This window comes from Chiloscyllium plagiosum, unplaced genomic scaffold (assembly GCF_037043375.1).
Source record: "Chiloscyllium plagiosum isolate Xiang-an unplaced genomic scaffold, Cpla_swu_hap1 HiC_scaffold_23, whole genome shotgun sequence".
NCBI lineage: Eukaryota > Metazoa > Chordata > Chondrichthyes > Orectolobiformes > Hemiscylliidae > Chiloscyllium > Chiloscyllium plagiosum.
In genome coordinates, this window is record NW_028270161.1 from 45,620,833 (window position 1) to 45,643,081 (window position 22,249).

The following is a 22,249-nucleotide window of genomic DNA, read 5'->3' on the forward strand; positions in this document are numbered from 1 at the left end:
TCTATAGACTTGCTATCATTGTGAAAGGGAAGTGATCTAGTACACTAACATACGAGGAACAGCTGAGGATCCTGGGATTGTATTCATTGGAGTTTAGAAGATTAAGGGGAGATCTAATAGAAACTTGCAAGATAATACATGGCTTGGAAAGGGTGGATGCGAGGAAATTGTTTCCGTTAGGCAAGGAGACAAGGACCCGTGGACACAGCCTTAGAATTAGAGGGGGTAAATTCAGAACAGAAATGCGGAGACATTTCTTCAGCCAGAGAGTGGTGGGCCTGTGGAATTCATTGCCGCGGAGTGCAGTGGAGGCTGGGACTCTAAATGTCTTCAAGGCAGAGATTGATAAATTCTTGATGTCACAAGGAATTAAGGGCTACAGGGAGAATGTGGGTAAGTGGAGTTGAAATGCCCATCAGCCATGATTGAATGGCGGAGTGGACTCGATGGGCCAAATGGTCTTACTTCCACTCCTATATCTTATGATCTTATGGTCTTATGGTATGCTGCAAAAAAATCTCTTAAATAATGGCCTAGGTATTAACTTGCTAATCCTTAAATCAAACTATTCCAGAATGGTCATGATAATGTCAAGGGTCAACACAAAAAGCAAAATTATTTACATGGGACAAATATAGTCTGCCTACCTTCTTCATAGATGAATCACTTTCTCCTTTTCCACCCTTTTCCTGCTTCGATCAGGAGAGGATTTTGTCTTAAATTCACTTTTAAATTTTTATTCTTCATTATATTATTGTGGAAGGACTGTTATTCTGAACTTTTTATTTCCTTATTTTTCTAACTGAGATTAGACTAGAATCCCTACAGAAACAGACCCTTTGGCCCAACAAGTCCACACCAACCCTCCAAAGAGTAAACCACTCAGACCCACTCTCCTATCTTATATTTGTCCCTGACTATGGGCAATTTAGCATGGCCAATCCACTTAACTTGCACATCTTTGGACTGTGGTCGGAAACTGGAGCACGTGGAGGAAACTCACGCAGACACGGGGAGAATGTGCAAACTCCACACAGACAGTCACCTGAGGTGGGAATCAAATCAAAACCACTGAGCCACCAGTTTATTATTATGACTTTGTACTTTAGAAGGTCTGATATGTTGTACTTTTTAGTTCTTTATTTTTCTAATTTTTTTTCGTAAGAATTTGTACTTAAGTATCTGTACCTAGATATGCTTGTATCTAAGATGGACCATTAGTTGCGATTTGTAAACTTCTCACTGTAATCATGAAAGTACATGTGACAGTTAAGCTAATTCAATTCAATCACGTTTTTCATCGTTGGTAGATCATTACTGTATTTGCAGGCCTTCTGAATGTGCTGAGTATTTGTCTTTCTCATTGCCCCGAAAGTAACCTATACCAGACCTTTTATCCAAGGGGTAGAGCTTCTCCCATCCCTCCCAACACACCTTCAGCCAATTCAAGGTTCTTGAGGTTCTGACCAGTTTGCAGAATCTCTCCCTGTCAGATTTCAGCCCATTTCTACCCTGGGTTCCAGTCTGACTTTCAAACCTGCTTCTGCACTCTAGAATCAACAATCCTGTCTTTCACCACAACCTGCCCTGTGCAATTTCCACACTTTCTTTCTCCAGTTCTAGACCTGAAAAACAGTCCCGCAACAGGCTTTAATTTGATTTGCTTTGATTTATTATTGTCGTATGCACCTCAGTACAGTGAAACGTTTTGTTTCGCATTCAGTACAGGCAGATTCATCACATGCAAAAATCATAGGGTATTTGAACAAAGCGAGGAATACAAAGTTACAGCTGCAAAGAAATTGCACAAAAGCAAAATTAACACGAGATTTGAAAGTTGAGAGACCCATTCAGATGTCCAACAACAGCAGCGAGGAAGCTGTTCTTGAACCTATTGGTATGTGTGTCGCTATGACAAGATGTATGCACACCTGCAAGTGAAATGCATAAGGTGCCACTCTGGTGGGAGAGGGAAAAGGGAATTTTTTGGCTTGGGTTGCTCTTTCTGCACACGACAATGACTGAAATGCTTTTGAGTTTGCCATTCCACAAACACACTCATAAATACCTTTCCATTTTCATGGATGAAAAAGTGGAGCAACCACAAGCAACATTATCTATTGAGTGAGAAATAAGGCAGAACTATGGGCCCTTATCTTGATGGGCAAGAGGCTGGTGGCCATCATTGGAGTGACCATGACTTCAGCCATGGCAGGGTTGAAACCAGTGAAGATGAGATAATGCTCCCTGCTAATCCATCTTCTCATATCCCACTTCCCTTTCACCCCACAATCGCTTCTGATTTATAAACTGCAGATGAGGTAAGCATGAATCTCTTACTTCTCCAATCCCTCACTGCAACCTTGCTCTTTCCAATAATGAGCTGCAACCTGACCAAAAGGATAAAGAGATTATAGATGATAAACCACTCATTTGCTCTCAAATTCTCAGGGATTGTCAGATACTGACATTGTGTGTACATTGGAGGTTAGAATAAAGTGAAACAACTTGCAAAAAGGATGGAAACTGCAGGAAATAAGAATTCTCACAGTGTAGAGTGAGCTACCAAAACAACTATGCCTCAGTCAATGCTTCAGAGTTATGTAGTTTTTATTTGCTAGATTAACATTTTAATAGAAAAAGACTTTTTTGAAGACAAAATATCGCACTTTGTTTCTTTAAAAAACATTTCTGTTTGTCCCAAGATGGAAATAACTTTATTTTCCTCAGAAAAGTTTGCCATTAGAAGCGTTTTTTTTTGCACATGATGAGTCACTGGGCATGAATGTCTTACAACTAGAACGGGGGGGGGAGGAACTGCACAGATGCCAGTTTTACCACATACTCCTAACACCTGTGCTAATTTCTTGACCAAAATGGTGTCTGCTGTAAGTCAAACCAGTAGTATGAGCATCCAGTGTCTGACAAGAGTCATATTGGCCCCAAAACATTAACTATTTTTCCCTCTCTGTTGATGAATTTATGCAGTATCAGTTGACCATTCCTTGATAGATGAGATAATTAGGACTGATCCTGTCCTTGCCTTATATCTAAGAGCACTTTCTACACAGACACCAAGTCGAAAGACCTAATTCGTCCTTCTCTCTCTGTGTGGTGCTCAGGCCCATTGGAGAATCGTCATTGCTCAGTTGGGAAACACTAACCTGGCAGTGACCAAATGTCAAGCATGGGTCCTGTATGGTCTGTCTCCTACACACTAGGTGGTGCAATTACCATGTGAGTATTGAGAGAGCGCTTTGTCCCAAAAATATAAAGGACTTCATCTCAAACAGTAATGAGTTCGGTTTTAACAAATAGAAGAGTGAAACAACTTGCAAAAAAGATGGAAACTGCAGGAAATAAGAATTCTCACAGTGTAGAGTGAGCTACCAAAACAACTATGCCTCAGTCGACGCTTCAGAGTTGCGTGGTTTTTATTTGCTAGATTAACATTTTAATAGAAAAAGACTTTTTCGAAGACAAAATATCGCACTTTGTTTCTTTAAAAAACGTTTCTGTTTGTCCCAAGATGGAAATGACTTTATCTTCCTCAGAAAAATTTGCTATTAGAAGCGTATTTCTTTTGTCATTGCAAGGATACATATATAAATTGTCCACTGACACCTCACTAAGTGTCACTTCGGAAAAGATGGTTGTAATCGGACAACTGACTTTGGGAGGCTGCAGTAAGTTGTGCGTTGCGAAAGTGAAGACCCGAAACAGCAGCCATGAAAATAGAGGGCGCGGGGTTTTATTCCGGGAGTTTTAATGCGAATCGGCCAAAACGTTGTATTGATTTAGGTGAAGCAATAATTATTGACTGAACTCATACAGTTTCCTTCAATGGTGAGCTGTAACCCCCTGAGAGGGTACACCTGGAGTTTATCACCACATGATGCACATTGTTGAAGAGCGAGCTCTCGGCACTGCCGGGATACTTTGGCTGAGCTTCTGGTTCATAAAAAGGACTGGTCGCGCTGAGCACGCACACTGGTGAAAGCGGGCGAAATGATGAGGGGCTTTTGGTGGGGCGGGGTAGGGCTCTGTCAAATATACCCAATCCCCCTCGCCAGACCCGCCTTACTGCAATTCACAGCGTGGCCTCTCACCGTCAGGCGTGCAACAGGACACTGCCAGTGAAATCTAGAAAGGACTTTTCTTTTCATTCTTCGGAACGGAACTAGGCGCAGAAAGTTTCACAGCTAAAGTACAGGCGGGCTGGGGTCGGTAGAGGGAATCCGTGCCGGCAGATTCAGTCACGGATAAAGTGGGGCGGGGGTGTTCCGATGTGGACTCCCCACACTGGGTGTGAATTGGATGGACCGATTGCAGCCGGTGAGATATTGGGAGTATTGTTTTATTTGTGCGTGTGTGTGTGCGGGGAATCAAAGACGCTTCTTGAGAAACGTCGCCCTCACGTCATCGCAGGGGATGGTAAGGGGCTGAGCTATTTTGAAATGCTGTGATTGCAGAGTCCCTGCCCGTCTGTCTGTGTGTGTGTGTGTGTGAGAGAGAGAGAGAGGTGCGAGAATTAAAAGTCGGGGGAGGCGGGGTGGGTGTGTGTGTGTGGAAGGGGGGAGGCTGGGGGGGGGGGGGGGGGGGTGTTGCTGATCAGGAAATGCCAGACGCTGCCCTGGCGGAGGTGTCAGATCACAGCGAGTGCCCTCAGCCGCCCCTCCACCACGAACGAGAGCGGCCCGGCTGAAGATGACCCTGGTCGGCGAGGAGAACATCGACGAGTCGGTGGTGTTGACCGCGCTCTCTCAGGGTCACCGCGATCCCGAGGAGCTGGGGCAGGAATGCTGCGAGCGGGCGTTCATCAACATCTCGGGGCTCCGCTTCGAGACCCAGCTCAGGACCCTGGCCCAGTTCCCCAACACCTTACTCGGCAACCCGAGGAAGAGGATGCGCTACTTCGACCCCCTGCGGAACGAGTACTTCTTCGACAGGAATCGCCCCAGCTTCGACGCCATCCTGTACTTCTACCAGTCGGGAGGGAGGCTGAGGAGACCTGTTAACGTGCCCGTCGACGTTTTCCTGGAGGAGATCAGATTTTACGAGATGGGCGATGAGGCCATTGACAACCTCCGAGAGGAGGAAGGTTTCATTAAGGAAGAGGAGCGGGTTCTGCCCAGCAACGAGTACCAGCGTCAAGTTTGGCTGTTGTTCGAATACCCCGAGAGCTCGGGAGCTGCGAAAGGGATAGCCATCGTCTCCGTCCTGGTCATTCTCATTTCCATCATCATATTCTGTTTAGAGACCCTGCCCGAATTCAGAGAAGACTCCCACCCGAACCTGATGAATTTTGCTGCCAACGGCACCGAAACCGTGGGGATGAACTCGTTCACCGACCCCTTCTTCATCATCGAGACTCTATGCATCGTCTGGTTCTCTTTCGAACTGTTGGTGAGGTTTTTCTCCTCTCCCAGCAAGCCTGGCTTTTTCAAAAACATCATGAACATCATCGACATAGTGGCCATCATCCCGTATTTCATCACCCTGTTCACCGAGTTAGTGCACCACCAAAGCAACGGGCAACAGACCATGTCCCTGGCCATCCTCAGGGTCATTCGGCTTGTTCGGGTCTTCCGCATCTTCAAGCTCTCCCGTCACTCCAAAGGTCTCCAGATCCTGGGGAAAACCCTGCAGGCCAGCCTGAGGGAGCTGGGCCTGCTCATGTTCTTCCTCTTCATCGGGGTCATCCTGTTCTCCAGCGCCGTCTACTTCGCCGAGACCGACGACCGTGACTCGAGTTTCTCCAGCATCCCCGACGCCTTCTGGTGGGCGGTGGTCACCATGACCACGGTGGGCTACGGCGACATGTACCCCATCACCATCGGCGGCAAGATCGTGGGCTCGCTGTGCGCCATCGCCGGCGTCCTGACCATCGCCCTGCCCGTGCCCGTCATCGTCTCCAACTTCAACTACTTCTACCACCGGGAGAACGAGCATGAGGACCAGGCTGAGTATCTGCATGTCAGCAGCGGGCAGCAGACAGCTTCCCTGAGCCGCTTCAAAGCGAGCGACCAGTCCGTGGACAAAAGCGAGAACCTGGAGGCAGAGGACAACGTGGACGCGTTGTTCCTGGGTCCCCACCAGTACCCCGGCTACACCCCGACCAAACAGAAACCCCTAGCCAAGAAAATATTCACTGATGTATGATCAAAGGGAGAGGAAAGGACGGGGAGGGGTTAACTCGGGTGTTGGGATCTGAGGAGAAGGGGGAATTGAACACAAACGGAGAAACCCTACATTCAGTGTTTTCAGTCACATTAAAAGAAACGTTGTCTGATAGTCAGCCTCAACCCATGGAAGCTAAATATTTTTGAACCAATACATGTGTGACAGAATTACATCTAGGCGAGGGAGGGAGGGAGGGGGAGCATCGAATTGAAAAACAAAAGTCTTCCTTTTTTTAGCTTTGCTGTCAACGTCTGTAGTTTATTTTACAGTTTTTTCCTGTGGTTTAATGCGACTTGCCCGCCATTTTTTGTTGCACTGGTCTTGACACATTTCACGAAAGGTTAACCTTCAATGTGTGTCAATTGAGTTGAACGAAAAGGAACCGTGCGGCATCTTTTCTCTTTAAAAAGAAAAACGATTACCTTCTATCACTCCCCCCGCCTCCCCTTGCTTCCTTCCCGCTAATTGCGTATCACTTCATGGGAGAGGAGGGGGCATTTTTTTCATGGGGGAGAAATGGGGGGCGCGGGGAGTGAAGGGGGCGAATTCTCCTGCCTGGGAGCATGTATCTCCGGCGGGTGGGGGAAGAGGAAGAGGAGGGGGATTTAGACATCATGACCCATCCAACCTCTCAACCTGCCCTGAGGAGAATGGGGGGGGGGGGGGGGTGACAGAAACGAGGGTTTTGAATTGTCAAAACAAAAGGAAAAGGAAGCTAACGGGGGCGGGGGGAGAACCAAATAGCAATCAAGTAGAGAGAGATTAAAGTGCAAAATTGAAAGCCGGAGCAACACACGCAGCTGTTGCTATCTTCTACATTCCTAGAAGTGAAAAACCGGAAGCCATTTCCAGCACTCATCTGACTCTTAATTTAATGTCGTTTCCAACACGTTTTATTACAATAGCTGAATCTATTTGACAGACTTTTCCCTGCGCCACTCTCTGAGCTGTGGGTGCGAGGGAAGGCTAAAAATCAGCTCGCACTTTTGCTTTGTTCAACTCCCATCGGCATTCGTGTGCTGCATCGCTTTTTTTACAAAAAAAAACTCTCAACAGTTGAGGAAGAAATGGGGACTGTTGCCTTCTTGCGCAGGTGGATTTATGTTTACATAGGGTTGTCACAATTGACAATTATTTTCCTCCCCCAACCATAAACAGCAGCGACAACCAGAAAGAAAAATAAAACGACAAACAAGCATCCTCTTTTTTTTGCCAAGTGCTTGTCTGAGAAACACAGAGAGAGGTAAATGAGACAAAATAAAGGACACGTGTACGAACCCAGGATCAGACAGGGCTCTGGAAGTAGGGGCGCTATTGCGGCGGGGAATACGCCAGCGCCGCCCCGCGGGACAACCTCAGCAGCGTCGGCGGTTGCTATGTCAACCTTCTCGACTGTTCTCCAGTGAGACACTGTTTAATTTGCAGCATTGTCCCTCTTTTTAAAAAAAAACAAAATGGGAGAGTCGCGTTTCACCAGCGATTCATTGCATTTCCCTTGGTTTGGTGAAACGGAGAGTTTAAGAATCTGGCCAGAGCGACCGCAACCCTGCGGATGAAGTTTCCCTGTTCACTCTGCATTCCGTGCACAGCTCGCTGTGCTATCATTGTCCCCTCCCTCTTCCCCAAGGGAACAACAGGATCTAACACCGAGCTCCAAATGGACTGAAGTAGTCAGGGCAAATGTCAATGCCCTTTATTTTAGGGAATGAGGGAACGATTGCCGCTTGACAGCTGCACCGTGCCCAACCGAAGTCATTCGAGGAAATATTTATTTTCGATGACAATCGACATTGAATCGAACAAAAAAACACCAAAACACAGGAGAACGGGAATCCCTGTTTTGCTGACACTTTCCAGGACCCGATCGTTGGAGCGGTCGCGCCATGTGGCAATCCAAAATAGCCACATTACCTTGGTGACGGCGAACACGTTTTGAGACAAACTCAGGGCCAACGGATTAAGGACTGGATCACGGAGTGGGTGGTGGTGAGGGCGGAGGAAATCCGTGTTTAGTTCACATTAGTTATCCGATATGGGCTGCTCCCCCCCACCCACCCGGCAAGCAAGAGGCAAAACATTTTCTACATACTCCAAAAAAGCCAAGAGTGACAATCACCTCTCCCTCCCCCCCAACCTCCGGGAATGAGTTACTGATGTCCCTGTCTGAAGAAGACGTGAATGACCCTTCTGTTTATTTATGAGGGCATTAAGCCGCACCGTTATAGTTGTGACCGGGGGAGTTGAAGGGGCTGTTGCCAATTGCTTGTGTGACCCTTCACTGATCACAGGATGCCATCAAATGAGACATGGATCGACCTGCTTGGAATCCCCAAGCCTTGCCCTGCCACCCTGTGAGGTTGAAGGAGAGGACTTGTACGGCTTAACATCCTTGGAAATCAGCCACCGCAAAAGAAAGCAGGGTTCCTTCAAATCGGGAAACCCACGATTTACAAAGGAAGGGGTAAGGAAATTCAGGACCTGCTTCAAACGTCCAGTGCAACTGGCAGTTTTGAGAGAGGCGCAGTGTGAAAGGTGAGTGCGTTTACATTTCATCGTTTTTGTGTGGTGTACACCTCCTGCATTTTTAAATGCTCTTTCAGCTGTGACTTTCTGAATGATTCCCAGCCAGTGCGGGGAGCGGAGACATTGCTGTTCCAATTTGTGGTCTGTTTCAAATCGCGAGGCAGCGATTGTAAATTGAAAGGCGGCTCTCTCGAGGGTGAAGGGCAATCTTTAGTTTGTCCTCTGAGGGATGAACGTGTCGAACATTCCCTTGTCTGCAAATATTCTGCTTTACCACAATGCTAATACCAGTCCGAGCCCACCGCCTCCACAAGGAGACCCAAGATCCGCTTTCCACAGGTCAGCAGCAGATCAATTAAATCATGTACAAGCCACTGACAGGACCGCGCTCAGTTCAAGTGAGAAGTTCACCCTTTCTGTCCGATAACTTCTGTGGAAAAAAAGAACAAGACTTTGGAGATTTAGTTTGTTTTGGATAGACGGGAAAACTTAAAAGTTCGACAAGGTCAGATGTGACAGCTGTAAGAAAAAAAAAGTCGCCTTCCTACCCACTTACATTTCGTAACGCCACGTTCTCCCCTTTATATTCCAGTAGAACGATGAAACTGGGGTACCCCAAAGCCTGAGACTTCCCTTGCACGACGACGGTCTTTTTGTACACCTATTTTAGGCGTTGAAAACTCTTTCAGACAATGGTCGAGAGAGATCACGCATGAACCATCCAGGTTTACTTTATGATTTAGATTTTATTAAAGAACGCGGAGAGACACTATATTGGCAGGCACAAATGCCAAGTTCATCGTTAGATAGACCGAATATAATAATGCTACTGTACCTCAGGAGGTACTAATCCTAATAGGCACTTACATTCATTTAGAGTGTCATATGATTTTCCCCTGATATCACTGAACCATGAACCATACATAGAACGGGTGCCATTCCCTCTGTCTCGCCTGTAATAGATTTTTGATTTGGTCCTATCCCCTTGATTTTTCACTATGGCCCGGCATATTTTTCCCATGCTGAATCCCTTTTTGAAAGTACTGTTGAATTTGATTCCACCACATTGCAGGTGTAGCATACAAGGTCATAACGAACAGCAGTGTTAAAATAAAACATTCTTTTCACGGAATAATTGAATTGTTTCCCTGCAGAAGGAGGCCACCCGGCCCATTGTCTGTACCACCGTCTCTTCAAATGAGCATCATGACTTAGTACCATTCTCCTGCCTTTCTCTTTAACACTGCATATTATTTCTATTTAAATAATAAGCCACTTTTGGAATACTGCATATAATTCTGGTCTCCCTGCTATTGGAAGGATATTGTGAAACTTGAAATGTTTCAGAAAGGATTTACAAGGATGTTGTCAGAGTTGGAGGGTTTGAGCGATCGGGAGAGGCTGGGGCTATTTTCCCTGTAATGTCAGAGGCTGAGGAGTGACCTTGTAGAGGTTTATAAAATCATAAGGGGCTTAGATAGGGTAGTAGACAAGGTCTTTTTTCCCAGGGTGCCAAGTCCAAAAGTAGATGGCATAGGTTAAAGGTGAGAGGGAAAAGCTTTAAACGGGACCTAAGGGGCAACATTTTCAGGCAGACGGTGGTACATGTGTGAAATGAACTGTCAGAGGAAGTGGTGGAGGCTGGTACAATAACAACATTTAAAAGGCACCTGGATGGGTATATGAATAGGAAGGGTTTAAAGGGATATGTGCCAAATGCTGGCAAATGGAACCAAATCTATTTAGGATATCTGATCGACATCCTTACATTTCCCATCTGTTCCAGACCCTGAACACTAGTGTGTAAAAAATGTCTTATCGCTTCTTTTGCTTCTTTTGCAAATCACTTTGAATCTGTGCCCCCTGTTCTTTATCCTCTTACAAATAGGGACAGTTTCTCCCTGACTGTTCTATCCAGCCCTGTTATGATTTTGAAGACTTCCATCAGATGTGGTAAAAATCTTTGCAGTACAGTTGCTGTGTGGGGTCTGAATGAAATAATGTTTATCAGTGATGTGAAAAGGTAATGCAGCTTGACAATTGCAACAAGTACAAAGGCATCTTGTTCAAAATTTGTTTAGTCAGATTGGAGAAAAGCTATGTTTGTTTACAATTTTCATTAAGTACAGGCCAATGATTCATTTAACAATAAAAGTATCAAAAACACTCCAAGGTCAGTGAACTATGGTCTGAGAGAAATAATCTTCAGGGTCAACAAAGGGAAGAAACTATTGCTGAATTTGTAGGTATTTACAATCAACCTGTCCAAATGGAAGCACATGGGACTCAAAGCCTTTTGGCTTCATCATAAGAGCCCTAAAGTTTAATTTGTAGAATACCTTAATTTAGTGGAGTTTAGGACAGCACATTATTGGAATGATGTGGAAACGATGGAAAGAAAGCCCCACATAGATTCATTCGGATATTATTTAGCCTCATGTTTCAGGTATGGAGGTACTTTGGACTTTGACAGAGTTGTGCAGGTCAGTTGATGATATAACATTTATTGTATGAAAGGTCTATAGATTACATAATGATTAGTTTCACTGATCAATGAGAGGGTAACAAGAGGACACAAATTTAAGATAAAACAAGTAAAGAAGAACCACAGACCTTTTTATATACATGGCTGATTAAATTGTGGAAATTTGCTGTCAAGATTGTGGAAGCAGAATGTATATTTTAAATGATTTACATAGAAAAATGAGACAATAAAAGATCTGTGCAGCAAACAGAAGAGTGGATTAAATAGATTGAAAAATGAGTTGATAAACCAAATAACCTGTTTCTCTTAGTAACATAGAAAAATAGGAACTGAAGTAAGTCATTAAGCTCATTGAGCCTCCTTCTCTATTTAATACAGACATAGCTGATCAAACACTTTAATATCTATCCCAATAACTCTCGAAATCACTGATAATCAAAAATGATCAATCTCTACTTTAAATTTACTCAAAGACTAATCTTCTGAAGTCCTCTAGTGTAGATAATTCCAAAGATTCATAACTGTCTGAGTACAAGCAATTCTCCTAATTTAAATCCTAAATACTTCACCACTATTTTTGAATTTTACACCCAAGTTCTAGCTTGTCCAATGTAGGAAACATCTTACCGGTATCTATCTATCTACCTCTTGTGATTTTATCTACTAGGATGATGCAAGGTTATCTTAGTGTCATTAATCCACTTATTAACCTGCTCCAGTGTTGAAACATCCTGTGACTCAAGCAGTATTATCCAAAATAAAACTTTTAAGCCATTGTTTTTTGTCTTTCCAAACAGTGCATGTTTACAGTGGAAAATTAACAACTGGAAGATTGTTCAGGCAGACCAGCCATATTGTGGAGACCTAGATCTAATTTCATGAGCCTTATGCAAAGTTTGTGTCCCTTCTGGCCACCAGCAATACCTCCTTTCCACTATAAATGTAAAGGTGATGGAGTTCCTTTAAGTCTATATTCAATTTTAGAAGTTTCTACTGCCCACTAAGTGCAACAGATTCCATCCAGTATGCTAGTAATGCCATGGTGTGAATGTGGCAGTAGACTGTACCATAAGTAGAGTGCAATTTGCCAGAAGGTTGGACGAATTGGTAGAGAACTATGATTAATGCCTTCCAACATGAGAAACATGTAACATTTTTAAGCACATTTTAAAGCCCTTAAGAGTGTCAGCTGAACTCAGCTAGTAGCACCGTCACCTAGGAATTGTTGAGTTGAAGCTATCATCTTGTGAACAACTCAATGCAATACAAAAGGAAAGCTGTATTGCAATAAGCCCTGCCATGCAGTTAAAAGCTATTTTCTAATTAACCTCTTCAGAGATGTTCTTACACACCCCTGGAACAGGTAGGACTAAGGGCTTCAATCTGCCTATCAAAAAACTCTCTTTTTGATAGTTTACAATGTATTCAGCTTTTTTCAATATACCATTTAACTACATTTGTAAATACATCCTTGTTTCTGAAACACTATGCAATGTCCTGGGAATGCATGTTGACAATATATAAGTACAATTTATTTTGTTTTTTCTTTGCAAATCACCTTTGATATCTGCAGCGTTAAGGCAGCAGCAGCTATAACTGTTTAGGTATCTCAATTTTGATATGAGTACATATTTGATATTATAATACACACTTGTATTATGAAATATAGGTTGCTCACTGAGTTATAATTACCAAAGAACCATTACAGATAATTGGAACTCATGGGAGTTGTGTGGGACCTATTAGTACTTAACCATAAGTGGGTCATATTCAAAACGTAGACATTGAGCTGAAACTGGATTGATATCTTTTATTACATGGCATATTATACAAAATACAAGGTTGATTCACCATGACAAAGTAAATATGATATAAATTGATCTCAAGTTCTGAACCTTGGCTAGATCCCACACCACTGATCCTGGTATGAGTTCAGAATCTAAAGACTGCAAATATTGGGAGAATGCTTTTTGCAAAAATAAATGTCATTGTGGCACAAAAAATGGCATATCATTGATTCACCTGGAGGAGGCAGTATAAGCAAGGAATTTGATGTTGCTCTTATCTTCAAAAGGATTAAAATGGGACCTCCATAAGTTACAACATTTTGTGTTATATCAGTGTTTGATTTTAATTCATACTGAAGGAATGCAAATTCTAGACTTTTGGAGGCTATAAGAATTCCACATGATATGAATTTCTAATGGATGTAGACCCACTGTGTAAAACTGAGTAATTTGTTGCTAATCAGTGCAGCAATAGACTCTCAGTGTCATTCAGACGATGCTGGATTGAAAAATGCATACTGATTCATTCAGGTTGTTTTTCAGACTTTGGGCAGTGTTATAAAATTGAAATTGGTATAATAGACTTGGGAATTTGATACTGACTACTACGGTTATAACTCCCAGAATTTCTACGCTAAAGGGTAATTGGATTGAAAGTTTCACAACATTAAGGACAAAACATGAGCTGCATACAGCAAGACTATTTTCTCAGGTTGGAGAGTTCAAAACTCTCCAACCTGAACATTGGAATGGTCTAAACATTGCAGCCTAACCTTTCAAAACTGAAGATAAGAAACATTTCTTTACATATGTAATGGGAGAAATTGATTACACTTTTGCAGAAATGACAAATTGTGTTAGATCAAATTTTAATTTCAAACTTCAGCTTGATAGACTTTTCTAAATGAATGGTATTAAGGGAAAATAAATAAAAGTAGGCCTTTGAAGTGAGGTTGCAGTTGAGCAATAATCTCATAGTGGAAAAGACTTAAGGCTAACTATCCTATTAATGTAAACTCAGAAAATAAATGTGTTAATGGTTTTGTTACACTTATTCTATACATTGCTTTATCTGTGTCCATTATCTGTTTGCTGTCACAGTCGAAAGATGTTTTTCACACAAAGTGCTGCATATATGGAATGAGATGTCAGAGGAAGTGGTAGAGGTGGATATAATTATAACATTTAAAAGACATTTGGACATGCACATGGATAGGAAAGGTTTAGAGAAATATGGGTCAAACGCAGACATGGGATGAGTTCAATCTGTTTAGTGTGGATGAGTTGGACTGAAAGGTTTGTTTTCATGCTGTATACCTCTGTGGCACTATGTCATCGACCAGGATTGTAAAAAAATAGATGTTTCTAGCCAGTCAACCTTTCCCCAGCCAGTTTATTTAAAAGCAGCAGCACCCTCGAAATAAAGGTGAAATGGAACTTTTCAGAAATGCATGCATTCACATACATTATTCTGAGGAAGAGAGTTCCATGGTTTTTGAAGAAATTATTCTTGATATCATCTCTAAATAATTGAGCCCTACTTGTACTCCCATTCCACATTGTTCCTGCAGAGAATCCTGTTCTTTCCATTGACCATAACAATTTATTTCATTATCTTAATTAGGTAAGCCCCTGATAGCATATACTGAGGTCTTGTATAAAATGTAAGGAGTTATGGTCACCTTCTCAAGGACAATTATGTCGGCAAAAAATTTTGGCTTTGTTGATAAACACAAGGACCTCAAATTTTGCTTCATCCAGACCCTCAATGAGGTGGTGGCTTTCTTTGAGACTGCTACTGCATTGCAAGCTCCACATGGTTTACGTTGTCTATGTTGCTGCAATGAGTTTCTTCCTATCAGAAGATCCGACTCAATTTTCTCCTCAACCATATGTCTATTTCACCAGTTTTTAATGTCCTCTTGAAGTCTGTTACTGGCCTCAACATGGCTTCCTACATTTCTGAATTTCACAGCATTTTAAAATTAATTATTTAAGTTTGAAGTATTTTCTGAATTATTATTCTTCTCATGTGGAAAAATTCCCTTATACTTATTAATTGTGGCTAAAATATTTGCAATATCAATAGGAACTTTAAATGCAGTTAAACTATGAGAGAATGCTTTGTCAATTTATTTGGTCGCGTGCATTGTGTAAAGTATCAGTATAAGATAGTGTAAGATAGTATAAGATAAGGTAGATGGTGGCATATTGGTAGGTCAACCATCTGGGGACAAGAGTCCCATGAAAGCTTCTGATAAAATTCAATTAATAGATTTGGTGCTTCAAGCTAGACTAAGTAACGATGACCATGAAACTACTGCTGACTTTAAAAAAAAACCCATCTGCTTCACTTTGGTTAAGAAAAATTGCCATCCTTATCTCCCCTAACTGTGACTCCTGACCTAAAGCGATGTGGCTGATTCTTAAATGTCAAGTATCAAATCACAAAGTATCCAGTCACTGGAGAAAAATGGAATGAACTTTAAGAAAAGTGGAATGAATTTGATCAGAACACCAAGCATTGATGTAGGCAGCAGAAACTGCAATGGCATATGTAGCATTGTCAACCCTGTAAAATCCTCTTTATTAACATCTGGAAACATGTACCAAGATTAGGAGAAATGTCCATGGTCAAACTTGACATAGTCATACTTCTGGAATCATGCCTTACAGACAGATTCCAGACATCACTGTCACCCTCTCTGGGATGGTGGCACAATGGTGTATTATCAGGTGGGCATTACTCTTTCAATCCTCTACAGTGATTCCAAACTGCATGTCGTCTCATGGTATCAGGATAAATGTGGGCAAGGAAACTTCCTGTTGATAACCATCAGCACCAACATCCCCACCTCTGCCCTGTGTGTGCTCCCAATTCCCCAGCCTCCATCCCACCCTTAGCAAATAATTTGGGTGTATATATTGAATACCACTTGGAAGAAGAGGAAAGATAACTAGAGCACAGAATATACTCTGAGAGGGGGATCTTCCATCTTATTCCTCAAGAGTGGCTTGGTAGCACCATTACTGACAGAACTGGCCAAGTCTTAAAGCACATAACATCTAGGCTAGGTCTGTGGCAGGTGGTGAGGAGACAATAAGAGGTAAAAAAAAAACATCCAGTTGTCCATGTCCTCACCACTATTGTGCCTTAGATATACCTTCGCATGACTGCATTGGTCGGTGTGACCATTGACAGTACTCATGAGACAAAGTTCTACCATTGAGAATGCTGTTGAGTGTGTTGTGTAGCATCAAATGTGCTACATTCAGCAGCATAAAGTACTACAAATTTTGTGAATGGGATAGACTTCTATCCCAGACAGAACAGATCTAGCAATTCAAAAGTGGAAATCCATGAGTTAATGTGACCATCAGCACCATTAGTATTAGTTCGTAATCTAAAACCTCATATCACTGTGCAACCCCCACCCTGGAATCAAACCCAATTAAATGGAGAATATAGAAAGGCATGGCAGGAGCAGCAACAGACATGCCTAAAAATAAAGTCTACACTCAGCAAAGTTATAAGGCCAGGCAGCAGAAGCAGAATGCAAACATGGCCAAAATTTCCTGAGATGAGGTGAGTGCCTACTTTTCATATCAAAGCAGCATTTGATAGAGTATGGTGTCGAGGAGCCCTGGCAAAACTGGAATCATTGGGAATCTCCACTTGTTTGAGTCATTGCTGGCATAAAGGAAAATGTTGTAGTTGAGGGAGGTCAATCATCTCAGTTCCATGATATTACCACAGGAGCTGTCTGTGGTAGTAATCTGGTACCCAACTACCTTCAGCTGCTTTATGAATGGCATTCCCTCCATCGTAAGGTTAGAAGCGGGGATGTTCACTGATGACTACACGATGCTCAGCACCATTCAATATCCATGTGCCGATAAATGGCAACCTTTGTACCATATAGGCATCATGCAGTGACCATCTCTGACAAGAAAGAATGCAGTCATCTCTCCTTAATATTTATCGGCATTGCTGGAGCCCCAACCATCGGCCATAAATTGAATTGCACTCATTACTATGGCTACAAGAGCAGGTCAGAGGCTGGAAAATCCACAGTGAGTAACTCACCTCCTGACTCTCCATAGCCAGATCAGAATCTATGAGGCAGAAGTTAGGATAGTTGTCCAGTTGCCAGAATAAGTGCAATAAATGAATAGTGAGGTAGGCTGGCAGCATGCAGAAATCATTATGATGTGTGTCATGTTGCTGGAATTCTATTAACAGGTGCACATTTATCAGACACTGTGATATCTATGGCTATTTCCATTCATCACCAATTTAATATCTATTAAGTATAGATAACATTTATTCTAATTTTTAATAATTTTTTGCCAGTACTAATCTGAAGCTTGCCCCTTCTAGTTAATGATTTATCAATAGAGGAAAATACATTTCATTATATTGATCCGCTCTAAACATTTATTAATCCTCGTGATTTCTCTTTGATATTAAAGAAAATCCCAGAGTAATTAAGCTGGATGCAAGTTGAAGTTAATTGGGAAATTACAGACAGATGGAAAATAAAAACTGGAATATATTTATTTATAAGTTTAAATGCATCTTGTTCAAATGTATATAATTGTTAGCGCCGTGACAAACCACACACTATAAACAATATCATCCATCACGGACTTCATTCTCATACCATCTTACACACATCTTAGGCCCAATTGCAACATTAACCAATACTAATTGCAATATTGACTGATACTTATCACATGTCCCACTCTAATAGCAACCAATAGTCAATTTAGACCTCATGTTAAAACCAACCAATATCCGTTCCAGGTGAAAGTGTGGACTGCAGATGCTGGGGGTCAGAGTTGAGTGTATGGTGCTGGTAGGCCTTATGCCCGAATCATCAATTCTCCTGCTCCTCGGATGCTGTCTGACCTGCTATGCTTTTCCAGCACCACACTCTTGACTCGATATTCCATTACAGACCTTATTCAATCACAATCTTCATCTATCACAGTCTCACTCCAATACTGATCGACAACTATTGCAGGATCACTTTCATACCAGGAAAAAGATTTCATTATGTTAAATTCTTTGCTTCTGTGCTCAGCCTATTTCCAGTAACTTGTTTCGTGTGTAATTATATTTATAAATGGTTTATATTTAGAGATTTTATTCTGTGCTGCCTATGCTAATTGATGTGAAAATGAATTTTTTCAATCAATGCTCAGGGCAGCCATTCTGTATTAAGAGACTAGCACTTGGCCAAGGATACATAGCTGGATATTTCTCCAAAAAACCCACTATTTTACAATGCAGCATTTCAGTGTCTACTCTCTATATCGATTGTGAATAATAGTGGTGAGTACCAAGCCCCTTACTGTGCTGACAATATAAACACTTTTAAAGCATCTCTAGGTATTGCTTGAATTCAAAATGCTTAAGCTGTGAGTCAGCTGTTTAAAGTGCAGATGGTGCAGACATTTCTTTGCACGTGTGAGATGGGAAGATGCCTGTACTTATTTTCATGATATTGAGTGGCTACATTAATTACAGCTGCTATGATTTTATACAAAAACTAACATTATGAACATAACAGCATCAAAATTGATCATTGTGTAGCATTTCACTTCCCTTCATGGAAGTAGATGCCCTATGATAAGCATGGAAGTTTGCAAGATGTATGGAAGTTATGTTCATGATAATAAGCTTATGGAGCTGAGACAGAGGAGTGGCAAGGTGAAAAAGTTTTAACAAACCAGAGTGTTGGAATAGGATTGAAAGACAATTCCAGTGAATTTGCAGCAATGGTTGGGAGGAGTGAGGGAAGAGTGCATGCACAAGACATCAGATTTGGAGGATTAAAAGGCGGCAGATGCTGTGGTGGATTATTGAAGGAGGTTGCATAGGACAGCACTGGTGTGGTCACCCATGGCTTTGTAAAACTGTTGGACATTTGGACTCACAGAGTTAGAGGGTGGTGGAACATGGAAAACTGGTGTTGTGGTACACAGCCTAGTAATGGAGATCAGTGGAGACAAGGGTGCACCAGGCAGAGTGTTCAGTAAGGTTTGAACAATACAGTTCTCAGTGAATATTTATGTAAACATGGAGCTTTGGATACATTGAGGAGGGTGATGGTAAGTCAAGCCAAGGAAGTGATGAAGTTGAGGATTTGGATTTTATTGGTGGTAGGAATGAGGTGTGGTTGGGAGATTTTGTACTGGGTGAATAAATTGGTTGACAGGTATTTATGAACAGGAGGGCAGTTTTCCTGCAACAGAATTGAGTAGATACAATCACCTGTGGCAGTGCAAGTGGAACAGTTGAGTAAGATGTCTTATAGGCATTGGTGTCTCCCTGTTTAAATTTCCTCTGTACTCCAGTTTATTCCTTATATCCATCGCAATTTCAGGAAAAACTGCCCTTAAAACCTAAACTGCAACCATATTGCATTGATCTTAAAAAAAATGCATTTATCTTTAAAGATTTTTTTTCAAAGTGGAAACTGTCAGTGATAGTAGAGAAACAATTTTACACATGAGGAGCTTACATAACACACACTGGGATCCCCTGTATTGGTGGAGATCATTAAAGGGAAATGCCATCAGAAGATTTTGGGTAACTTAATTTTCAAAGGCTTTGAATATCCCAGTGGGATATTTGAGTTTAGCAGGTAGTCTCAGAGGATATGCTTATTTGCTTAGAAGTGAAATGATATGCAAATGACTTTGGGGTAGAGGGCGCTGAACAGTTGGAGTAGACTGTTCTATCTTTAGATGATATTTTAGATTTTAAGGCATCAAGGGCAATAGGGAGAAAGCAGGAGTGTGGCATTGAGATAGATGATCAACCAAGCCATTATTGAATGACAAAGCTGACTTGAAGGGTCAAAAACCTATTCTGCTCCTAATTTCTGTGTTTCCATTTTAATTGCACTAAATAAGGTATAATCAGTTATCTGCCTGTCCCACCTTCATAAGTAATGGAACAGAGGTGGGATGAAGCTAAGGAACTGGCATTGCCAATCATTGGGGTTAATTTCTGGGCCCACCAACCTCTAAATTCAGCCCAGAGATGTAATCCAACATGTTGCCCACATGGAAAAAAATTGCAAAATGTTCACTTTAAAGGAATCATTCCTCTATGTTTTGGAAGGATGGCCAATCAGTCCAATCAACCCATGTCAGTGTTTATCTTCTGCAAATAAAGAAACGTTCCAATTGTATCTGCCTATCCTTTCTTTTTGCTTAGTAGAAGACAACACTTAACATGAAGTTATGAACTGGAGTACGACAAGTTCCAATGCAGCTCCCCACCATAGTCTCGAGCTTAATAATAAAAATTGGGAATTAATTCCATAGCCTGACATCTCACATCTTTTCCAAAAGAACTTACCCATCTTTATCGTAAATCTCTTATACTTAATCTCAAACTTGCTATGATTACAGATCACGTATGGACATAGTTTTTTAAAAGTGGACATTCAGTAAGCAAACAAGTTTGCCCTAGATTGAACCCAGCTCTAGAGGAGTTAAAGACCCTTTTGCTTTAAGATCAACAATATAAGATGCTATGTTACTAGTAATCTGGAATCTCACTGTAACTAAACTTCAGCACTCAGTACACAAACATTAGTGAAAACTTTCAAGTCTTATCAAATCAGTACATACATTACTTTAAAGATTTTTTGCTCAGCATAGTGTCAGAAGCTGGGAAAAACATTTGATCAAGATTACTGTACAAATATGTCATATGTTTATATGACAATTCTCTATGGTAGTTTAAGATTATTTTCCCCAAGATTATACTTAATCCATTATTTCAAACTGGTTACTTTTTTGTAAACATAGTAGATTGAAGAATATCATGTAAATACTTTGAATACCTGATCCACTAATGTTACCAATCTTAATTGTTGGCTCATTTTCTTAAGAAGTTCTAATTTCCTCAGAATTAGGAGTAATAACTTCCACCTAGGAGGATCCATAGTAAGCTACACTGTACTTGAAACAGCTAATAATTGCAACAGATATTGGAGATAGCAATGTTTATTGCTAACCTGGGGTTGTTCCAGTTCCATTTCTTTCTACAGACATATTTTACCAACATTCTGAAATAAACTGGTAATTAATCAATTAACAATATGTACCAGAATTTGCAAACTAACCATATAATAGGAAATGAAAATTAGATTTATTGATATTTTGTCTTTAACCGAGACAGCAAAACTAGAGTCCACCACTCCTAAGTGTGTCACGTGGGAAATAATGGGTGAAATGCAAAACATGAAGGCCACGTTCATGGCCAAGTGGTTGACGTTTGATTGCAGAAAACATATTCAAACCTTTTTGTGCTAGCAGTCTATCAGCATACATCAACAATGATGGCACAGAGGTGTACAATTGGGAGGGAGTTATGCTGAGTATTCTCAAAATTGACCCAAGCCTCCATGAAATCTCATTGCATGAGGTAAACCACAGGCATGGAAATCTGCTGATTACCACTAATAATGCCCCTTGACTGATGAAACAGTGCTCCTCCATGTGGAACATTGCTTAGAGGAAAAGAGTGATAAGTGCACAGAATGTACTTGGGGTGGGGTCTTCACTTTCCATCTCCAAGAGTGGCTAGGTAGCAGCGCTACTGTCAGAACTGGCCAGGGCTAAACGTCTAGACTGTATCTGGGCTAAGTGGTGAGGAATCCAAAAAGAGAGAAAGATCTACTTGACTTCATCCTCACTAGTTTACCTGTGTGCGACCATCCATGACAGTATTGGTAAAAGTGACCATCGTATGGTCACTGTAGATCTTCACATTAAGGATATCCTCCATTCTGTTTTGTGGTACTGCCATCATGGTAAATGGGACAGATTTGGAACAAATCCAGCAACTTAAAACTTGGCATCCATATGGCACTCTGGGCCACCAGCAGCAGAATTGAATTCCATCAGAATCTGTAACCTCATGGCATCTCCCCAATGTTTGGCATATTTGCTGCTGGCACATGGTGCGAGATTGATGTAGCATGGTACCAGGTAGCAACATGTCCACCCCTTCACTGATGACTGCTAACAGAAATGACAAGCTTTCTGGCTTTGTGTCTGTATTACAAGGCTTGGTGAGGCAGCAAGGTTGTGAGCATCCAGATAGGCTCCAAGTGAGTGAATACTAAGATAGCAAGTAACAGCCTGCGATGCAGCTTGGGGGTTCAATCTGTGCGCTGAACGCGCAGCAACATTTCAATGATCAGTGGCAGTGAGCCTAAAAGTCCAGCATTAAAGTACAGAAACA

At 41.8% G+C, this 22,249-nt stretch overlaps 1 protein-coding gene and 1 long non-coding RNA gene across 2 annotated transcripts in view; both read left to right on the forward strand.

Moving 5' to 3' along the window:
• Positions 1-4,606: 4,606 nt before the first annotated feature.
• LOC122561640 (potassium voltage-gated channel subfamily A member 1-like) lies at positions 4,607-6,682 on the forward strand. Its single transcript, XM_043713589.2, has one exon. The coding sequence runs from the start codon at positions 4,708-4,710 to the stop codon at positions 6,160-6,162; it is 1,455 nt and encodes a 484-aa protein (XP_043569524.1). The 5' UTR covers positions 4,607-4,707; the 3' UTR covers positions 6,163-6,682.
• Positions 6,683-6,860: 178 nt separating this feature from the next.
• Positions 6,861-22,249, forward strand: part of LOC148145886 (uncharacterized) — a 34,328-nt gene continuing 18,939 nt past the window's right edge. The window contains exon 1 of the long non-coding RNA XR_015761161.1: positions 6,861-8,715. This is a non-coding gene — a long non-coding RNA (uncharacterized LOC148145886). The remainder of the gene's footprint in view (positions 8,716-22,249) is intronic.

Excerpts from the sequence above, each read along its gene's own strand:
- LOC122561640 (XM_043713589.2), top strand. The coding sequence starts at position 4,708 with ATGACCCTGGTCGGCGAGGAGAACATCGACGAGTCGGTGGTGTTGACC.